The sequence below is a fragment of the Mustela nigripes genome, chromosome 16, assembly GCF_022355385.1.
Source record: "Mustela nigripes isolate SB6536 chromosome 16, MUSNIG.SB6536, whole genome shotgun sequence".
Classification (NCBI taxonomy): domain Eukaryota; kingdom Metazoa; phylum Chordata; class Mammalia; order Carnivora; family Mustelidae; genus Mustela; species Mustela nigripes.
The window spans coordinates 34936938-34960366 of NC_081572.1; the positions used below are offsets into that span (position 1 = coordinate 34936938).

A 23429-nucleotide genomic window follows, 5' to 3' on the forward strand; every position below is an offset into this window, starting at 1 on the left:
TTGCTTTTATCTGATTCGAGATATCCGTCACTAACCCTTTTGATGTACTTTTAGTAGTTTATACCAAGTCCTGTAAAAGGGAACCAACATTTCTTTTCAGCGGTTGATTTAATTTAAGGTGAATGTAACTTGAATAGACTACAGCTGTTTTTGCGACATACTCTGTCCTGACAGCTTAAAATTTTAAATGTAGTTATGTTGGATAATGGCTTCTCTATATATTGGTGCCCATGTTGACTATTTTAATCACTCTTCACCCTTAGACTAAACAACCAAGGACTGAAAATATAATGAAGACATTAAGACAAGTGAAGATACTTTAGACTTTCAAAATGTAAGAAAATACAGAGAAACAGAGCTACTTTTTATATATTTCCATGGATACGCAACAGTTTGATTTCTTCAGTCAGAGACATAGCCTAGAAACACCTGGATTTGGTCAATGTGTTTCTCTGTAATCATGGAGACAGTGAGGCCTAATGATTAAGAGGCCAATCTTTAAGTTTAAATTTCAGTTCTACCACCTACCACAACTGAACGTCTTTATACCAGCCAATTACCCTCTTTCAGCTTTAAGTCTCCTTACCTATCAGACCAGGTAATGGTACTCACCTTTGCAGACTAGCAGTAAAGAGATGATAATGTATATAATCAACCTAGAATTTCATCTGAAAAATATCAAGCATTATTATTCACTTAATTTATAAATTTAGTTCCTTTCTTTTCTGTTCAGTACACTTCCCACTCACTACAGCCCTCATAGAAAAGCCCTTAATTACAAGGTTCAAATGGGTATAAACTTGGGTATAAACTGAGAATACTCTCAGATCAGGGTCTCAAATTCAACAGCATGACATCACAAAACTAAAAAAACTAAAAAAGTAGCACTTATAAAACAGGTATTCTTTCCTGGAAATACTGTTTCTCCAACCAAAAACATTAAAGAAATTGAAGAGGAACAGAACATATGTTTCCATAATTTACCTAAATCACAGGCTTAGCAAAATTTTATAAAAACCTAAACAATTCCAAGTAGTAAAAGCCCCAATGATAAAGACGAGGTGTTATTTAAAAAAAAAAAAAAACACAAAAAACAAAAAACAGAAGGCAAACTGAGAGTAATTAGAGCAGAAAACATTAGGGAGGCCCTAAATCTCATAGTTTGGCCATTTAAAATGTCAATAAGCCTGTTTCCTCTTTGCAAAATACTGGTGATGACTGTAAGCAAATGTCAGTTGGCCTACTTTTGGAAGGTTGCTGGTGTCTTGGTTGAACAGACTGGGTGTGTGTGTGTGTGTGTGTGTGTGTGTGCGCGTGTACAGGATTTACTTGTTTAACATTAGAACTTTATAGGGAAGAAAATTATAGCAAACCCTTCTGGACAAATTAATCAAAATCTCTGAATTCACAACAGCAGAAAAATCAAACAGCTCTTCTTTGAATGTGATAAAAACCACACGTACATTATTTGAAAAGGATGAGACTGGTATTATGAAAAATAATGAAAACTGGACACCTAGAAGTGTGTGAAAGTTTACAAAAATAAGCAAATGGAAAAAAGCTTAACAACTCTAGGATTATTCTGCTCATGTTTGTTTCTAGAAAAATAACTTTAGCCATTCATAGTATAAAAAAACAGCAACAACTAGTATTTCTGACTGCATGGGTGAGCTGTTTATAATATTACAAGTTTCAGAAAACTTTGCATTTTCACTCCAGTAGGAAAAAATAAGTTGTATCTTAGGGGTTTTCTTAAACCTTTAAATATTTTGAGACATGAAACTGTAAATTCCTTATTTAGCAGGATGATAAATAACAGTACCTTTCTAACAATAAGTAATAATAAAATAATCTAGAAGAAATAAGCCATGTTGGCTTCTTGGTATTGTGGATGAGTAGCAGAAATTAGGCTCAGAGACATTTAGGAAACTTTATATCCAGAGTCCTATTCTCAGAAAAAGATCCTAGCATATAAGAATTAGTTCTAAGACATTCTTAGAAGAAAATTCAAGTACTTGGTACACTGGACTCCTAAGGATAATGGATAAGATCGAAAAGGCATTTCTAAGAAATCTGATTCAAGTTTGAGAGCAAAATAATCGTCTTTCTCCATAAAATAAGGAAACAGCACATACAAGGCTAATGTAACTCCTGAGTTACAAGCTCTATTAGAGTTAAAAAAAATAGCATTATTCATTTGGTCACTGATAAATAACAAAAATACTTTATACAAAAGCAGAGTTCTGGTTTCTCTTTTGTCAAATACAGAATAAATTCTTTTGGGGTCACTACTCATATTCCATATAATCAAGCAAGGCATTGCATAGGATGAGATGATTAGTAAATTACCGTTCCCGTGATTCCAAAGAAACACATTACAGTATGGGAAAGACCATAATAAAGGAGAAATTTCCAAAAAAAGTCATGAAACTCAGAGGTTGGCAAGGAAAAATCAAGAAAATATAAACAGAAAACAAATAACAAAAAAATTAAATTCAAGGACAGTCATGATTTAAAATTAGACATGGTTATAAAACATGCAAAAATATGCAAAGATTTTCTTTGAAACTAAAGACATAACATAAAATCTGCTAGATTTCACCAAATACCTTGACAAATCACAAACTATAAATGATGTATATAGGATACATATCCATAATAATATACCATTAATAATAAAAAGTTCAATCAGTAAGAGCAAAGAGTACAAACAAGCATGGTATTAATTAGAATAAACAGCAAAAACATGAAGAATTTCCATTTTCCCTAGCATTCAAAGATCAGAAAATTACAAATGAAGATGATTTTCCTCCATCAGATATGCAAAGACTAAAAAGATTCACAATAGCCAGTAGAGGACAAATTTGGAGAAAAAAGGAATTTTCTTGTACAGATGTCAGTATACTCTCTCTGAGAACCAACTTTACATGTATCAAAATTTTACATGTAGGGGCACCTGGGTGGCTCAGTGGTTTAAGCCTCTGCCTTCGGCTCGGGTCATGATCTCAGGGTCCTGGGATCGAGTCCCGCATCGGGCTCTTTGCTCAGCAGGGAGCCTGCTTCCCTCTCTCTCTCTCTCTGCCTGCCTCTCTGCCTGCTTGTGACCTCTCGCTATCAAATAAATAAATAAATAAATAAATAAATAAATAAATAAATAAAAATTTTACGTGTATATATTCTTTGACCCAGTAATTCCCTAAGAGTTGTCCTAAGAAAATAATTCCTTCTATTTTTTAAAATATACACATGTAGAAGTACCTAACAACATAACTTGTTACAGGAGAAAGTTTAATATAAATGTTTCTATAAAGGAATGACACATATACCCAAAACCAATACATGCAACACATGTAAAGAACTTGAATCAGACCCTGGACATAATACTACAAGTTAATTTCATGCATGGTAAGGGGAAAAGGCAGGAAATGTATACTCTAAGCTGTGAATACATGCTCAGTGTCCAGAGAAAGCAAGAAAGGGAAAGAAAGAGATAACCTAGGTTTATCTCTGATAACACAGAATCAAGTGAATTTTCACTTTCTACTTTTAGTATTCCTTAAATTTTTATAATAAATATTTTAACTGGTTAGAATTATAGGATCTTTATTTTATATGATCTTTAAGAAATTAAAAACATATTAAAGTGAAAGTGTTTTCTGATCCCGCTCCTTAAAAATAACCATTACGAGCACAAAATTTATAATCATATAACTTTTTTAACTTGTACATTAACACATACATATTAATATGTTTTATTTCACATGTGAGGTACTGAGATAATAAAAACCACAATGGCTACTTAGAGTAATGAATACAAAGAATTCACTTTACTTGAAATAAGTTCTAGAAAGATTTGAAGGATAATAAATAAGTTTTTATCTGATATAAGAACACCAATTGATTGGTCATAGTTTTCTGAAGCACTAGTTTTCTGAAGTCCTAAAAAATTCTAAAAAAGGTACAGGTTCATTGAGAAAGTAACCAATTATTGATACTGACCATGAAAAAGTAGGAAAGCTAAACTATGCTGATACAAGCAAATGCCCACTTATACTTTAGGAAAGCTAAACTATGCTGATACGAGCAAATGCCCATTTATACTATACTATAATATGATCTTCTGCGGAATAAGATGCCATCAGATCCTTCATATCTTCACTTTTTTTTTTTTAAAGATTTTATTTATTCCATTGACAGAGACAGATCAGAAGTAGGCAGAGAGGAAGGCAGAGAGAGAAGGAAGCAGGCTCCCTGCCGAGCAGAGAGCCCAATGCGGGACTCGATCCCAGGACCCTGAGATCATGACCTGAGCTGAAGGCAGAGGCTTTAACCCACTGAGCCACCCAGGCGCCCCCATATCTTCACTTTTAATTAAAGGACAAACTTTCTACAGAAATACCTACAGAGGAGCACCTGAGCAGCTCAGTTGGTTAAGCATCTGCCTTCAGGTCAGGTCATGCATGATACCAGGGCCCTGGGATTGAGCCCCATATCAGGCTCACTGCTCAGCGGGGAGTCTGCTTCTCCCTCTCCCTCTGCCAACTCCCCTTGCTTGTGCTCTCTCTGTCTCAAATAAATAAATAAAATCTAGAAAGAAAGAAAGAAAGGAAGGAAGGAAGAAAGGAAGGAAGGAAGGAAGAGAAAGAAAAGAAAAAAGAAATAGCTACAGAAAGGGAACTTGCTTTTCTCCTGGTCATAATTTTCAAGAGATTATACCATTCAGCAACTTTCAACAAATATTTATTAACACCTTATATAAAGTACTTGGTGAGGCACTAAAGATATGAAGACAGACTACAAACCTAGCAAGAGGTATGGGGCCCTCAGCTGGTTGTTGGTGGAGCATGCGACTCTTGGTCTCAGGGTTGTTAGTTTGAGTCCCACATTGGGTGTAGCGATTAATTAAAAATAATAAAATCTTTTTTAAAAATCTAGCAAGAGGTAAATGAAGAACTAAAATTAAAAACAAAAACAAACAAACAAAAAACAGTAAGTCCTGGGGGGCCTGGGTGGTAGAGTGGATTGAACATCCAACTCTTGGTTTCAGTTCACTTGGGTTGTGATGTCAGGGTCATGAGATCAAGCTCTGCATTGAGCCCCACATCAATTCCATGGTCATTGTAGAGTTTGCTTGGGATTCTCTCTCCCTCTCCTTCTTCCCCTTCTCCCTGCACGTATGCATTCTATCGCTCTCTCCCTCTAAAATAAATAAATCTTTAAAAAGAAAAAAATAGTAAGTCCTAGGAGAGCACATACTATTAATATTGACTATGGAGCAAAAAGGGTTACATGGACATGAGAGTTCTAGAAAAGGAAATAGCAATGAAATGACCTTTAAGAGGATGGATCATTTCAGGAAATGAAAGAAGTACAGTTAAATTATCAAAGAGTACTATTAGGGCAAGGAAGGGGAAGATGGGGAACGCTGGTTAAGAATGACTAAAAATGATACTGGAAAAACACACAGTGAGGGGATCAGTTCACAAAAGATCTAATGAAGCTGGTATGCAAAAGCTATAACTAAATCTACTTACTAATTTTAAAAGTTTATAGATTCTTTTGTATTTTCCATATACACAATCAAATTATCAGTGAATAAAGACAATTTTACATCTTTCATTCTAATATTTACACCTTTTATTTCTTTTTCTTGCCTTACTGTAATGACTAGGTCGTACATTCAAAGATAAATAGAGGTTACGGTAGAAGTCATCCCAAACTCAACAGGAAAGTATTTAATACATCACTGAGTATTTATTTAATAATTTAAGTTACTTATTTTATATATAATTATAATATGTATTATAATTTTATATATTATATAATATATATTATATATAATAAATTATATATAAATAATTTAAATATTTAAATTATTATTATTTAATAATAATAATAATGAAAGTACTTAATACATCATACTGAGTATGATGTTAGCAGTAGATTTTTTATAATCTTTATTATACTGAAAATGTCTCTTTCTATCCTAATTTGCTGAAAGTTTTTTCTAAGATTTAATTTCTTTAGAGAGGACAAATGAACAGGGGGAAGGGTAGAAGGAGAGAGAGAGAATCTCAAGCAGACTCTGTGATGAGCAAGGAGCCCAATGCAGGGCTCAATCTAACTACCCCAAGATCATGATCGGAGCTGAAATCAAGAGTCAGACACTTAACCAACTGAGCACCCAGACACCCTGCTGAAAGGTTTTTTTAGTCATATATGGCTACTGAATTTTATCAAAGGTTTTCTCCACTTACAGTAAGATGGTCATATGGATTTCCTTCGTTCTATTAATGTGAATTACACTGATTGATTTTGAAACATTAACCAGCCTTATATTTCTGAAATATCCTTTATCGGTGGTGATATATAATTCTTTTTATGTGTCACTGGATTCTATTGGTAATATTTATATGTAAATTACACCAAGAAAGAAAAGAGAGGGCAGAGAGAGAGGAAGAGGGGATGCAGGCTGAGAGAGAGCAAGATGTTAGGTATGAGAAGGTAAGATTAAGAAAAACATGATAGTAGAAAAAATTATTCAACAAAAGAATTAGTAATCCACATTGAGACAATCTCCCAAAAAGAACATGAAAGAAATTATTTTTCCAAATTAATCATTAATCAATCTAGGGGGTCTAAGAACCAAATAATAAAAGTACCAGAAAGAGAACACAAAGAAAACTTAGAAGAAATTGTTAATTAATTAATTAAAGAAAACTTAGAAGAAATCATTAATTAATTAATTAATTAAGGAAATTTTCTCAAAACTATACTACTTGCATTCCCACATTGAAGGGGCCCAGGACAATGTATGACCTAAGAAACAACAATGTAAAGTTTCAGAACACTAGGAACAAAGACCAACATTCTACTTAACTCCCAGACAGGAAAAACAAGCCATAGACAAAGAAAAAGTATCAAAATGGCTTCGGACTCTTCAATCATAGCACTAGATCAATGCCTTCAAAATTCTCAAGTAACATCATTTACAAACAAGTATTTGTTACCCAGCCAAATTACCAAACAAGAATTAAGAAAGAATAAAGATATCTTCAGACAAAATTTACCACACATCCTTTTCAGGAAGCTACTAAAAGACTTACTCCACCAAAATGATCACACAAAGGAAAATGGACAAGAGAGGGATGAGGTGTTCTACTTTCTATTACAAATTTTATGTGATCAGTTCACATGTCGGACTTCAGTAAAAACAAATCCAAAAAGTTAATCAAATACAACAAAAGTGACACACAGGTAACCTGTGGATAAGAGAACCTTTAGCTATGTGAAACTGTATTTCAAATCTAATATTATATTTTTAGAAATATTGTAGAGAGATAAATCTTTTTTTAATTAGACAAAATAAATTATATATACTCAAATCCTACTAGCAATATTAACTTTTATAGCTTTATACTCTTGAAGTATTTCTGCCCAAAATAAAAGCTGAGAAAAGGTGAACATTAATAACTGGCATAAATAAAAGAGCTTCGTAAATGAACTGAAGAGAGAAAAATCTGCGTCTGTGAATTACATACAAAAGAAACAAAGACATAGCAAATTCTTTTAATAAAAACATTGTTCTTGAGTCCAACCATCCAAAGAGAAAGCTGGCTATTCTATAAACCTTCTAGGAAAAGATGTTCCACAATCTTCCTCATCAAAGGATTTCACCAAAACTCAAATGCAACAAAAAAAAACAGAGCAAAAGAGAGAGAGAGCGCGCGCGCAAAGGAGAGACCACTGAACTCTGGGTATACCATATCGTCCAATAACAAGGACAAAAATCTCTACATGACTGCAGGATGTCACTGCCTTGTTACCTTCACCCTTCTCTTCAATTAAGCAGACTCAGCCACTAAAATAATCCCTGACATTGCTTATGCATATGCTTAATGCATAATGCACATGGTAGTAAGTTTTAACACACAGCATTCTTACCAGTTTAGAGAATTAACTGCTCAATGAAGTATTATAAGGAAGATTACTCAACTTCTGGAAAAACTTTCAAGTTTAATAGAATTAAAATATTTTAACATCCTCTTTTTTAAAAGATTTTAAAGTATACAAATAAGATTTAATTGACTGTGTTTTTATTGCTCGTGCAAAAATATGACTCAGTGAACAGAGGCAAGTTCATGAGAAAACACAACAGAAAGCTCAGATCATTAAAGTGCCAGGAGTTATTCAGGCACCCAACTACTAGGTGTCATTTAAACATGTATTTGATTTAAAAAAAATAATAAAAACAAAACATACATAATATCTAAATACAACATTTAAGCATTAAGAAGTATTACTTTTTAAAGCAGAGACGGAAGGTCAGAAGCCCGAAAGTGTACTTCTGACATAGCTGGAAATGCAGACAGCAGACTCATCTACAAGCAAGATAATGGTGAAAACCAACCTCGCCAGGGCAGTAAGAATAACTAAGAAGAGCAAAGACATGAGAACAACAGAGACTTGGGGAATACCCACAGAAGAAAGCTAAGCCAGAAACGTAACAAAAGCAGCACAGACAGCAAGGAAGGGATCTGGGAAGAGTAATGCCATGCAAACCAAGAGAGAAGAGGGCTTCAAGACAGAGCCAGCAAAGTCAGAGGCTAAATCGAGATCAAAGTGGTTGAAGATAAATCAAAACCACAGTAGAATGTGAATGGCCATATTGAATTGGTTAAGATTACCTATTTCCATCTCAACTGACAAACAGGAGTTTATCTTGTGAGGAGGAAGGGAAGGGTACCGGCACTTGGAGGAAAATAGACTTTAGTTATCATTCTTGCTGTCTGTAGTCCAAGACCAATAAAAGAGAAACTCCTGAATGATTTGTTTTTTCTTAAGGGCTACACTCACCAAACTGCGGAGCAGGCAAGATTCTAGCCGCTCGAATGGGGCCATGTCGAACAGAAAAGAGCTCCTGTGCTTCCCCACTGATCTGCATGAGAAGACAAAAAATTTCAGTAAATGAAAATGCAGGTCAGAACATGATTATAAGAAAACAAGATCTCCTAAATTTTATTACTTTTTTTGTCTGAAATGTAATAAATGCACACATGCACACAAATACACACATTTATGGTTGTTCACACACATTAGGTATATTCATGCTTAAATTACCACAAATATTTTGAGAAAATGAAGAGATTTTCATTTCCTCACACTTGACATAAATAGGAAAATGAATGATCTGTTCTTGAAGTCTGTAATTCTTTTCTTTAATAAACTACTATAAGTCTATTCAGTTCCTGCAGAATTGCCTCTCATTTTACAGCAAAGCAGTTACGATTTTTTAAATCAGTACGAAGCTTTCCATGTAAGAAAAAGGTAAATACTCTTAGTATTCTGAAAAGCAGAACTTAAATGTGGTAGTAACTTTTGTAAATATGTTGTAAATGAGAAAAAGCAAAACAAATTGCAAAGAACACTGTAGTAAATGTGAATGACCTACCGGTCAGGGTCCTGCAACTACCTACCTGTTAAGCACTTTGAATAAATCATTTAACTTATATATACCTATATTTTTAAAAATATATTTTGGATGAAAATTGTATGTATTTAAGGTGTACAACGTGATGATTTAATATACATATATGATAAAATGATCACTGCAGCCATCTCCTCAGTTACCTTGTTGTATGATGAGAGCACCGGTTTTCCAGTATTTAGTACAGTGTTACTAACTACAGTCATCGTGCGTGAACATTAGATCCCTAGACTTACTCATGCTACGTAACTAACCCTTACTCTGTGATCAACATCTCCCCACTCCTAAGCCCATATTCGTTTGCATGTACAAACTGAAAAGGTAAAGGGGCTAAAGGACCTCAAAGATACTTGTAATTTCAATATTCTATGAATTACAAAAGTAATATGTAAGCACCTTTAAATGTCATCATTTTTATTATACACCTAGATCAAACACTGCATGAATGTCAGATTGTTTTGAGCTGTACCGAAGTTATTTCTCAGATACAGAAAGTACAGAAGTCTATTAGCCCAAAGGAAAAAGAGATATGACAATGTATGTGTTGAGTGTGAAAACAATCGCTTTTCAAAACTAGCAGCTCAAGGAAACACTTTGTGGCTAATTGAAGTATTGAGCAGATTAAATTAGAATTAGTTAGGAAAGGCTTTCCAGACTGCTTTAAGTGGTAATGTAGTTCCCAATACATTTCCATATTTTTTTTCTTTTTAAGATTCAATTTATTTGCCAGAGACAGAGAGTACACAAGCAGGGGGAGCAGCAGGCAAAGGTAAAACCAGGCGCCCCACTGAGCAGGGAGCTCAGAGAGCAGAGAGTTGGATCCTACGACCCTGGGATCATGACAGGAGCCAAAAGCAGACACCTAACCAGCTGAACCACCCAGGTGTCCCACATTTCCATAATTCTTAAGTGATATCAGACAGGGAAAATGGCAAAAAAGATAAAACCAGTTCTAAATACCCAAGAACTGATGACAAATGTAATAAACAATCAACAGAGGAAACACGCTGATGGTAGTTTTTTAATGGACCTGCCAAACAAGCAGTTTAGAATAATGCATAAAAGATAAATGGCTTCTGGGCGCCTGGGTGGCTCAGTGGTTAAGCCGCTGCCTTCGGCTCAGGTCATGATCTCGGGGTCCTGGGATCGAGTCCCGCATCGGGCTCTCTGCTCAGCAGGGAGCCTGCTTCCTCCTCTCTCTCTCTCTGCCTGCCTCTCTGCCTACTTGTGATTTCTCTCTGTCGAATAAATAAATAAAATCTTTAAAAAAAAAAAAAAAAAAAAAAAAGATAAATGGCTTCTAAAGCTTTCAATATTAAACTGTGTATCTGCTGCGCTGTCTTTAAGTTAACTGCTTTTTCAGCTCTTCAGCTTGTCTTCTATCTGAATTTAAGACCTGCAAACTATAAATATTTTGTTTCTTATAAATGTTGAATTATCAGGATACCTAAAGATACATCATATTCATTTTGCTTACAAAAATTATTTCAACTCATTCATGGGCCACAGTGGCGAATCCCTCTGGAACACATGGGATGCAGAAGATTTGAGGAATGCTAGGCTCTTCACACTAACTGTGCAACAACAGCACCACCTATCACCAATTAAACATACCAAAGCCATAAACTCAGGATAGCAGAAGATAAGAATGGAGCGCTCTACAAATTCCTTTGTGGATATTAATTTTCTACATGAAAAATAGGGCTATCATATACTGTAGTTCTTAAGTCTACAGTTTACTATTAGAGAACAAAATTTAAAATCTAGAAGTCTTAAAAGTCTTGTTCAAACTCCCACCCAGGGCAGTAACCATACATTCTCTGAAATCTAAAATTCATGATCTCTTTGAACTTGCACTGAAATTTTAATTCAGAGCAATGAAAAATACTTTCACTATAACAAATACAAGTCATGGTATTCTGACACAAAATCTGCTCTGTACTTTATTGCTATATGCCACAGGTCTAGCATGTAGCTTTTGGTTTTATGAAATAAATCTTAAAGTTAAAAAAAAAGTCTAATCATATTTAACTGAGATATGTACTAAATTACACTAAATAATGAAGAATAAGGCAAGCTGTCTCGGCATTCTCACAATACGATAAATGTTTAACACTGGATTTAATACACAAGAGCTTACTCGGACATCAAAAAACATTTTGAAATTAGAGCACACCATGCTCCTCAGCATAACAGCTTTCAAAACAGACCTCTAAATGCTCTATTCTATTCCTAGCTTCTACTCTAAATCCCTCTTTAAATGTACAGCAACAGGTAAGAAAGAACATTAGGAATGATTACAAAATGCACCCTGCGTTTATTACCCATCCTTTATTACCTCTAAGTTAAATTCTAAACTCTTTAATTGACATAAGGATGAAGAAACATCCTATCACTATTTATCACAGATATTTGTGAATATGTTAAAATCAAGATTGTTAGAAGCCTAATTCTAAAGTATACTAAGGGAGTCGCAAATGTCAAACTTGGAGAGAACTCTCCCAACTGTGTGCACAACTGCTACACTGGAATGCTATTTCAGAACAGAACTGCCAACAAAATATATACAGATAAAGACGTGACGTGTGCACATTTTAGAAAGAACACAAAATGGATAAGTCCTTACAGGCTCAGGTTTAGCTGCCGCTTTCAATTGCCTCTAATAATTTCATACAGTATGTTCCCTGGTAATTCTGCTCTCAAATAAATGAGTGTCAAAACTGATTAACTTTTTTAATGGTTTTCACAGTGATTTTTACATCTCTTAAAAAGAGCTAATTGAAAATGGCAAAAAATCTCAGAGATGAGGGTTTTATATATCAGGACAAGAATTACCAGGAGCTGTAAGTTCATTTCTAATCCAACAATAATAAATACTAGGGCAGAACTACAAGAAGGAGTGTACCAAGCAATGTTCCAACTTCCTGGCAACGGTGGTAACTTGGGGAGAGGAGCAAACAGGGAGGAAACCTCTCCAAGAGTTCCTCATGGGTCTCTGCCTTTGTTCTTACTGGCATTTTAATTTCTGATGACAGACTTTTGTTGTTTGGAGCATAAACCGGACGTACCAGTTTGGAAGCACAATAAGGAGAACAAAGAATGATTTGTTCACACTGTAGGAAAAAAATCTTTTCCAACCATAGAAAATAGCTTTCGCATGGTGAAAATATGCAAATTACATACCAAACCAAAAAAGTTGGGGGGAGTACAAGTCTAGAATCTCACAGCTCAATCTACAGCAAAAGGAAATTATAACAGCCGAGACAATAATACACACAAAGAAAGGGCTATAAAAGTTGTGGGAGAGCTTTATAACTACCGTTAGAGAATTCTAAAAGCAAAGGAAGGTCATCTAGCCCTCAGAACTAAACTTTTTTCTGAAATTGTGATGACTTTTCAAAGGTATCTGACTACAGAACAGAAAAGTCAATCAAATACTAACAACAGTAATAATAATGCTTGGGGCTCCTGCGTGACTCTGTGGGTTAAAGCCTCTGCCTTCGGTTCAAGTCATGATCCCGGGGTCCTGGGAGGGAGCCCCATATTGGGCTCTCTGCTAGGCAGGGAGCCTGCTTCCCTTCCTCTCTCTCTGTCTGCCTCTCTGCCTACTTGTGATCTCTGTCTGTCAAATAAATAATAAATAAAATATTTAAAAATTTAAAAAATAATAATAATAATGCTCCGTAATGACTAAGAATCAAGACAAGAATACATATTTATACCCCCAATTCCCCTTTTAGATACTTGCCAAATTGGAGAACTGTGTCTGCAAGTTGATTCCTTTTAGCAAACTTTGTTGAAAAATAACCAACACAGAAATAACACATAAATCATACATCTATGTACAGCTTAGTGAATTTTCCATGTTAATATACCTCTGTTACCAGCATAATCATCAAGAAACAGAACATGATACTCAGAAGGTTCTTCCACATACCTTCCCAGTCACAAACCCAACTCCAGAATAATCATAACCACTAATGCATTACACACAAGTTTTACTCATTTAATTTTATGCAGAATCACACAGTATGTACTCTTCTGCAAATGGCTTCTTGTGCACCTTACATGTGCATGAAATTCATCCATATTGTGGCATATGATTGTACTTTTTTCTTTTTTTTTTTAAGATTTTTATTTATTTATTTGATAGCACAACAAGGCAGAGCAGCAGAAAGAGGGAGAGGGAGAAGCAGGCTCTCCTCGGAACAGGGAGCCCAGTGTGAGACTCGATCCTGGACCCCAGGATCATGACCTGGGCCAAAGGCAGCCATTCAACCAACCAAGCCACCCAGGCATCCTTCTTTTTTTAATTGTACCTTTTTTTTATCCCTGTTGCTATACAGATTTCCACTGCATGAATAATACTACAATTTAACCATTTTATCCTTGGTGGACTACTGGGTTGTTTCTAGTTCTGGGCTCATAAGATGACAGAAGAAATTGCAAAAAACTTTCAAGTAAGAAAAAAAATTACTGTATGTCCTTTCAATAGATTACCAGGAGTGTCTAATGGACCCTTTGGGGTTATTTGGTTCTATAGACATCTGCACCTTTCTTTTGAATGGGTTATTTTGCAATACTGTAAGTTACAGAAAACCAATAGTAATGTTACTGACTCTTGTCCACAGAAATGCAAATGAATTTTGTTTGGAAGAGATACAATTGAATTGCCTCTATAAAAAAGATTATTCCAGGCAGTACATTTTAGTTTCAATAGTATATTAACCAAGTTTGCATCTCATAACAAGTTCATTTCAGTATTCCCCTAATTGCCTGAATCAGTTCTTAAGATTCTCCTCTGATCCAGCTGTAACAACTTGCCAAATAATACCTCATTTATTAATGAGTTAAATAAAATCTATAACTTGTTCATTTTACAGTTGTATAAGAGCCATGATTTTACCACTTTTTAAATAATACTATAAAGAACACTGCTATGAATATTCTTGCACATTCTGTTTAGCAAACACACATATGTATTTCTTCTGGGTATATGTCTGCTAGGAGAATTGCTCCCATATGCATATGTGCATATTTTGTAGATTTCAACAAAACCGTTTTCTACAGTGACTGTACAAATTTACACTTCTACCAGCAATGTAAAAGAGTTCTACCTGCTCTATATCCTCACCAACGTTTTGTATCAGTCATTCTGGTGGGTGTTCAATGGGACCATCATTGTGGTTTTAATCATTTTCTTCAAGACTGAAGAGGTTGATCAAATGTCTTTTCATTTGCTTACTGGAATTCAGTAGTTATACTATTCCACGAATGACTGTTAAAGTATCCTGCCCACTACAGTTGCCTGATTCTAAAGGATTATGGATTTAAATCTATTTTGCACAGTGAATGAAATGCAGATCAGTCTCTTCTGAAAAGCAATGCTGCCTCAAACTAACTATATAAACAGTCTTTATTATAGTGACTCTCCGTCAAGGCAAATGACGTAAGAATTTTGTCCTGAAGGACCCTCAATTTCTAGATGTATTTATGACAAACAGTTCAGAATATGAATGAGATTCAAGAACTCATTTCAAGAAAAAGATAGAACTTTTCCTACTAATTTATTTCATATCTTAATTCCAAATCCAGTAATGAGTAAACTTTTCCCCAAACTAAGAAATGCTAGTTGAGTTATACCAACATGATATCCACCTCTTGAAGTGAAAAATATTGATTTGTAAAAATTCATGCAAATATTCAAAGCAAATTCAGTCCCTGTTTAAGATAGGAAACATATAAAAATAACTATGTATTTCCTTATAACTCAAGCAATTCAAACAAAAGATAATGATAAATTTTTTTCTTGATAAATATTTTCACAAGTTTTCACCTTTAAAATAAAAAAATTTAAAAGAGCTTGTCTATTTTTTTTTTCCAAAATGGCTATGCCATATATAGCAGATGATTTCCAGGCTAGAAATACAAATTGAAAACCAAGACACCAGACAAGAAAGACAACAGAAGAAAAAGTATTCCCTGTGTTATCTCACGCACATCCTGACTTTCAATCGAAAATATCTTTCATATCAGAGTGCTCCAAACTAGTAATGGCTTTCGTTCCCCCTGGGAAGTCTGAGCAAGCCAACAAGGGGGGCCCTGGAAGTTTTATTCTTTTCCCAAAATCATGGCCTATGGCAACAATGCCAAATACATAACAATATGCCAGGATCATCGGTGACAAATACCACACAGCAACATCAAATATTCTGGCAGTTTATTTTAGTAGAAAATAATTTACTAACTATACAAATTTGCTAAATATGAGTTAGCTTTAAAATAAGGAGTGGGTGGGGCACCTGGGTGGCTCAGTGGATTAAGCCGCTGCCTTCGGCTCAGGTCATGATCTCAGGGTCCTGGGATCGAGTCCCACATTGGGCTCTCTGCTCGGCAGGGAGCCTGCTTCTCTCTCTCTCTCTCTCTCTCTCTCTCTCTCTCTGCCAGCCTCTCTACCTACCTGTAATCTCTCTCTGTCAGATAAATAAATAAAATCTTTAAAAAAAATAATAATAAGGAGTGGGGTGCCTGGGTGGCTCAGTGGGCTAAAGCCTCTGCCTTTGGTTCAGGTCATGATCCCAGGGTCCTTGGATTGAGCCCCACATCGGGCTCTCTGCTCAGCGGGGAGCCTGCTTCTCCCCCTCTCTCTGCCTGCCTCTCTGTCTACTTGTGATCTCTGTCAAATAAATAAATAAATAAAATCTTGAAAAAATTAAAAAAAAAAAGGGCAACAGTGATGACTAAATTGTGTGTTTAAAAGATGTAACCTTAAACATAGTTAAATCAAGATGTTACTGAATGAATGGATGAATAAAATGACTGGGCCTGTATTGGCCTCATTATTCAACGTTAATGGTATTGGGCATAAATTAGACTTGCCCCCACTATTCTCAAAGCATGTTATTAATACTTCATGTCTGGAAATTTATAATACCATATCATAAAACACATTTGCTACAACTCATTCTTAAACCTCCCGGTATATTACTTCCTATGTTTTACAGCTCTCAATAAAAGTACTTTTACCAAGGTGGGAAGGAGCATATCATCTGTACTGCAGTTTTTATCACACTACGCTTCACACTTACACTCAAGAAGAGGGCAATCTCCAGCCTTTCTGGCAACTATCCCACACTCACTCCAACCTTTAGGAGTTTATCTGATGTTTTTACCTGTGACAGGTTTCCTAACCAACTGTGATGTAAGAACAGACCATTTAAATATTCAAATGTAGAGCTAGCAATCTTTCTAACTGTTCCACATGCACTAACCAGACAAACACAACTGAAATGAAGTTCCTGAAAAAAGAGCATTGTTTCACTAGTTTTAAACTTAAAAGGTAACACCAAATAAAAAATTTATAATTGAGGAGAAAATGTAAACTGTAACTTACATTATTAATAATTTATCAATATTGGTTCATTAATTTTAATAAATGTGCCTTACTAAGGCGCAAACAGGAGTGGTGAGGGGATACAGGAATTCTCTGTACTTTCTACTTAATTTTCATGTAAATGTATAAAAAATAAAAAAATAATTACATAAAAAATAATTACATAAAAAATAATTTTTATGTAAATGTATAAAAATAAAGTCTATTAATTTATATAGATATTGATATAGACATGGGAAAAGAGGTAAAAATACAGAGTGAGAATGAAAAGGTGATGAGGTCTTATACTAAGGAATTCAGTTTTTAAAGCAACAAAAGAACTCACTTAGCTGATTTAAATGTACAAGTATATAGATACTAATTGTTACATATTTGCTAATCAAACAGACCACACAACTGAACTGATGAAGAAATTCTGTAAAAAGAAGGCTGCTTCATGACTGTTTTTTTACCTTAAAAAGTCATGGCAATATATTTTTTTAGAGAGGAAAGGTAAAAAATATAAAGGGAGATATGGAATGAAGTGAGAAGTGTCATCTAATACTTAGGTATTCAACTAATAAGTAACAAAAGGACTGTACTAACTACATGAGTGACTATTATAACTTCAAAGCAATTTCTATTAAGAGCTGATAGTCTCTCTCTAGCATCACCCTGTGAGTCAGTTTGATGATATATTTTCATTTTAGATCTGAGGACACAAAGAACAATATTCCCCCAAAATGACAAGACTAGAGGCATTAGAATCTCCTATGAATATACTGTATTCAAAACCTTTGTTTTCAAGATTTTATTTATTTGACAGAGATCACAAGTAGGCAGAGAGGCAGGCAGAGAGTGAGAGGGAAGCAGGCTCCCTGCTGAGCAGAGAGCCCCATGCGGGCTCCATCCCAGAACCCTGAGATCATGACCTGAGCCGAAGGCAGAGGCTTTAACCCACTAAGCTACCCAGGCGCCCCTCAAAACCATTTTTAAACTTGGGCCTTTTTTTCACTAACAAGTCATTGCCAGGGCGTTATTTTATGTGTCACACTTGTTCTAGCAATTTCAAAAACTTAAGATAGCATAGTTTGAAGAAAGTACTTCTAATAATTAAAAAAAAAAAAAAAAAAAAGTCATTCTTTTGAAAGCTCCTAACATTAGGAGGAAGGCAGGGACAATGTTTTTGTTTTATTTTTGCCTAACTAACCACAAGTGATTAAGTTAATGTCAGAGTGTCAGTATCTCTGTAACCTACTCTGTATGCCATCAAGAAAAAAAAAATGCAAACCACAAAAACCACCTAAAACACATATTTTTGAGGACTAACAACTTATAGAGCAGATATTTGCTAACCACATAAAGCAGACAGCAGCTGAGTCTATATTTTGGTCTTGACACTAAATTCAAAATATAAAACTGGAGGCAAGAAGGAAGTGAGTTTCAAGAACAATATGAAAACCACAGAACAAAAATAATGAATGGAACTTGTAATCATATTTTCATACTTCCAAATTTTCACACACATAGAGAGTAGTATTTTAAGGCGACTTTCACCTTTCCCCTTCCCTGATTTTTGAAAGGAAGATCAAAGAAAGGCCGTTTAAACTCACACGTTCCTTTGGTTATGCAACATAGATTCAGACATTACACTTCAAAACCCCAGCCACTGCTTTGGCACCACCAGTCCACATACCATCCCAAGCTTTGAAGCAGCCCTAATGGTATCTTCCATTTGCAAGTAACACTTCTGTAGTCAAAAGATCTTACTTAGGGTAGATGTTAATGTAAAACCACTCAGACTACACAGACACACACGCCTGGAGGCAGACTGGAAGGTGTTCAGAAGTCAATGTAACACCATTACACAGAGTGTCAGCCTAGCAGCTGTCATAAACACTTCATCATCACTCACACACACAAACTGGATTCCCTTTAACTTGTTATTTTATTTTGTGTGGAATACATGTCCAATTGGAAAGAGAGAGAAAACAGTGCTACAGATAAGCCAATTCTGGCTTACAGCCTTTTTCCACTTCTAAAAGACTGAGTTTGTCATATTTCATTGGTATTGTAAACCTATCCTGATATAATCTGTTGATTGAAGATAGTTTTGCAATGGATATCTAACCAAAGAGAAACATTATATTAAATAGAAGCCTAAGGTTTTTCTTCTATAAAATAGGCATCATTCGAACTTGTAAGATTGAGAAGATGATAAAAAATGACTGACACCCCCAATGGCAGCAGGAAGTGGAGCAACCAGAACTCTCAGATAATGCAGGTAGAAGCGTATAATAATACAACCCCTCTGAAAAACTGTAAGCAATTTTTTTTAAAGAGTCTATCTATTTATAAGACACAGAGAGAGACAGTGAGAGAGGGAACACAAGCAGGAGAGTGGGAGAGGGAGAAGCAGACTTCCCGCTGAGTAGGGAGCCTGATGTGGGGCTCGATCCCAGGACCCTGGGATTATGATGCCCCTGTAAGCAGTTTCTAATCAAGTTAAATATGTGCCTAACCTGTGACCCAGGAATTCTATTCTTAGGTACATACTCAAAAACAGAGCGCACATGGGGTGCCTGGGTGGCTCAGTCAGTTAAGCTTCTGACTTTTGATTTTGGCTCAGGTCATGATCTCATAGTCATAAGACCGAGCCCCATGATGGGCTCCACGCTGGGAATGGAGCCTGCTTAAGATTCTTTCTCTCTCCCTCTCCTTTTGCCACCCCCCCCCAAAAAAGGGAAAATGGAGCACATATATCTACAATTATGTTCAGAAAAGCTGTATTCATTACAGAAACACAAATGCCCACCAAAAGGAGAATAGCTAAACATGGGGCGCCAGGATGGCTCAGTCGGTTCAGTGTCTGCCTTCAGCTTAGGTCATGATCTCAGGGTCCTGGGATAGAGCCCTATGTGAGTAGGGAGCCTGTTTCTCCCTATGCCTGCCTCTCCCTTTGCTTGTGCATGCTTTCTCCCTCTCCCTCTCTCTCTCTCTGACAAATAAAATCTTTTTTTTAAAAAGGGAATAGCTAAACAAATTGGTATAGTTAATCGGCAGACTCTAACACAGTAATAAATTAAAAATACAAACTATTGCAACATGCAAGAACATGGATGGATCTAAAACATACACTGAGTAAAAAAGACAGATACAAAGGAATATATACTGTGTGCCTCTATTAATATGAAGTTCAATTAACTCTATTAATATGAAGTTCAGCAAATGATTATGAAAATTAGGCAAAACTAATCTATGGCCAAAATATTTTTTATCCTGTCAGGAGGGAAGGGAATACTGACTGGGGAGCTTTCTGAGTAAGAAAAATGTTCTACATTTTGTTCTCAATAGCACTTTCATTTATTCATGTATGAGTACACACAATATATATAATTACATAAACATACACACAGTCGTCAAACCACAGATTTGAGATCTGTACATTTTATAGTATATCTTAATTTTTTAAAGGTATCTATCATAAATTATAGTCCATCCAGACAATGGAATATTATTCAGCACTAAAAAGAAATGAGCCAACAAGCCATAAAAAGACTTGGGCTTACATGCATATTACTAAGTGAAAGAAGCCAATCTGAGTGAAAGAAGCCACATGCTATATGATTACAACCATATGACATTCTGGAAAGGCGAAACTATACAGTAGCCCCCCACCCTTTCTATGAGCAATATATTCCAAGACCTCCAGTGGATGCTTAAAACTGTGAATAGTAAGAAATCCTATGTATACCATGTTTTCTCCAATACATATGAGCCATGATGAAGTTTAATTTATAAATTAGACACAGTAAGAGATTAACAATAATAATAAAATATAACTATCACAATATACTGTAACAGAAGTTATGGGAATACCTCTCTCTCTCTCTCAAAACATCCCATTGTACTGTACTTACTCTACTTGAGATGACATGAGATGATAAAACGCCTACATGATGAGGTGAGGTAAGGTGAATGATGGAGGCATTGTCATCGAGTGTTAGATTACTGACCTTTTTTTTCAAGATTTTATTTATTTATTAGAGAGAAAGCACAAGCAGGGGGAGCGGCAGAGGGAGAGGGAGAAACAGGCTCCCCACTGAGCAGGGAGTCCAGTGGAGACCTGGATCCCAGGATCCTGGGATCATGACCTGTGCCAAAGGCAGACGCATAACTGACTGAGCCACCCAGGTGCCCTACTACTGACTTCCTGACAATATGTCAGAAGGATGATCATCTGGTTTTGGACAGCTGACTGTGGGTAACTGAAATCATGGAAAGTTAAACCAAAGATAAAGGGGATTACTGATGTGGAATGTTGATAGTGGAGAGGTTGTGCGTTTGTAGAGGTTAAACGTGAGCTTTAATTTTTTATCTATAAAATGAGAATAACACTGAATAGTAAGTTGAGGAGCTCCTGGCTGGCTCAGACAGTGGAGCATGCAACTCTTGATCTCAGCATTTCGAGTTCAAGCCCATGATGGGTGTAGAGATTACTTAAAAGTAAAAGAAAATCTTTTTAAAAAATAGTAAAATTGACAAGATAATAAAGAATAATAGTCAATGTACCTAAAATAATGTGTATGGTATATTCTGATCATTCCAATTATAGATGCTAATATTTATATTAACATTATGAAACATCACTAGGCAGCACAAGCGTCAAAACTCTCCCAGGCATCTCATCACTACTCTGTGCTCTATAGCACTTTATCCATGCCTCCACTGTAACTCTGATCTCATAGGCCAAAGTTTCTCAAACTCAGCCTTACTGATATTTTGGAAGGGACAATTCTGTGTTGTAGAAGTTGTCCTGGACATTATAGGATGCTCAGCAGCATCTCTAGCTTTTACCCACTAGATGCCAGTAGCAACTTCCAATCATGACAATAAAACATGTCCACAAACATGGCCAAATGTCTCTTTGGGGGCAAAAGCAATCCCATTTGGGAAGCACTGATACAGACTGCAATTAAGTAGCGACATCTCACACAAGTAGAATATGATCTCTTCAAGGCTTAGGTCTTAGTTATATTTGTATTAGGTCTTAGTTATATTTGTATTAGGTCTTAGTTATATTTAGGGCATAGGCCCTAAAGTTTCAGTGTGGCTGAAGAGAAAAATTATGGTGCTATTAATTAACAAAAATAGAGATTTTAGGAAGAGGGGATAGAATAGGAATGGAATGGGACATGAGCAAATAGCAAATGATTATGAAATTTAATTTGGGTCTTTCTGAATTGACCCACTTAGATGAAAATATTCAGCAAAAGACTGACATCTTGAAACACATCTACTAAACATATACACACATACATATATGTGTACATATACACATACATATATAAATGAACACACAGATGTAACAACTAACTGCCAGACAATTTACTTGGCACCAGATATATAAAAGCCATTAAGATATGACCAGAGCCCCAGGAGCCTGGGTGGCTCAGTCAGTTCAGCAACTGACTCTTGGTTTTAGCTCAGGTCATGATCTCAGGGTCATGAGATGAGCCCCACGTTGGGTTCTGTGCTCAGTTCAGAATCTGCTTGAAATCCTCTCTCTCCCTCTCCCTTTTCCCCTCCCCTCTCTGATGCACACATGCCCACATGTGTTCTCTCTCTCTAAAAATAAATAAATCTTTAAAAAATAAAAAGATATGACCACAGTTATAGAGAGGCTTACAAAGAATTCTCCCAACTGTGGGATGCCTGGGTGGCTCAGTCAATTAAGCATCCGCTTTCAGCTAAGGTCATATCCCAGAGTCCTGAGATCAAGTCCAACATCAGGGTTCTTGCTTCTCCCTCTGCCTAATGCATATTCTCTCTGACAAATAAATCAATAAAATTTTTTAAATAAAATAGCAATTAAAAAGAAAGAACTCTCCCAACTGCTAATGCAAAATCAAGACTCCCAGAAAATACTAGAACTCATAGGCTAATTACACACACACACACACACACACACACACACAGAATAAATCCCTGATATTCTTAAATACACACAACTTTTCCCCCTTAAATTATATACATCTAAGCCAGTGGTTTAAACCAGAATTTCCTCTAGAGTCATGGTTCACAACCTGAAGAGGTTCTAAATCAGAGGAGGACATCCTTAATTGTCACAGGGAGTTGCTTCGGACATCTAGCAGACAGATGCAACAGATGTAGCTACATATCCTGCAATGTACAAGGCCAGCCCCCCCATAACAAAGAATCCTCTGGTCTAAAATGTCAATAATGGCAAGATTGAGTCACAATCATAAAATTTATATTTGCATATTTTCATGTCTTATATTTTTAGATAATTTCCTATTTAAAATAGTGTTAACCCTCTAAAACAATCTTTTTTTAAGTTTTGTTATCACTTCTTATTAGTTCCCATCAAGCTGACCAATACTTTTAAACTAGGAAAGTACACATAAAGAAAAAGAACAGAAAGCAAAGGCACAGAATATGAGAACTATATGATCAATGTACACTCTTCCTCTAGCTGTAAATAATCCCCAAACCAGACTTAAAGAATATTAATATATGGTCAATTAAAAATACTGGGACTCCATTTCA

The 23429-nt window shown here is 35.6% G+C and overlaps 1 protein-coding gene across 8 annotated transcripts in view; it reads right to left on the reverse strand.

The window, feature by feature from the left end:
- BCAS3 (BCAS3 microtubule associated cell migration factor) overlaps nucleotides 1-23429 on the reverse strand; it is a 592158-nt gene that overhangs the window by 527874 nt on the left and 40855 nt on the right. For all 8 annotated transcript variants that reach the window (XM_059378918.1, XM_059378915.1, XM_059378916.1 and 5 more), the window contains exon 6: nucleotides 8857-8938. In XM_059378918.1, coding sequence (XP_059234901.1) covers nucleotides 8857-8938 — 82 coding nt within the window. The remainder of the gene's footprint in view (nucleotides 1-8856; nucleotides 8939-23429) is intronic.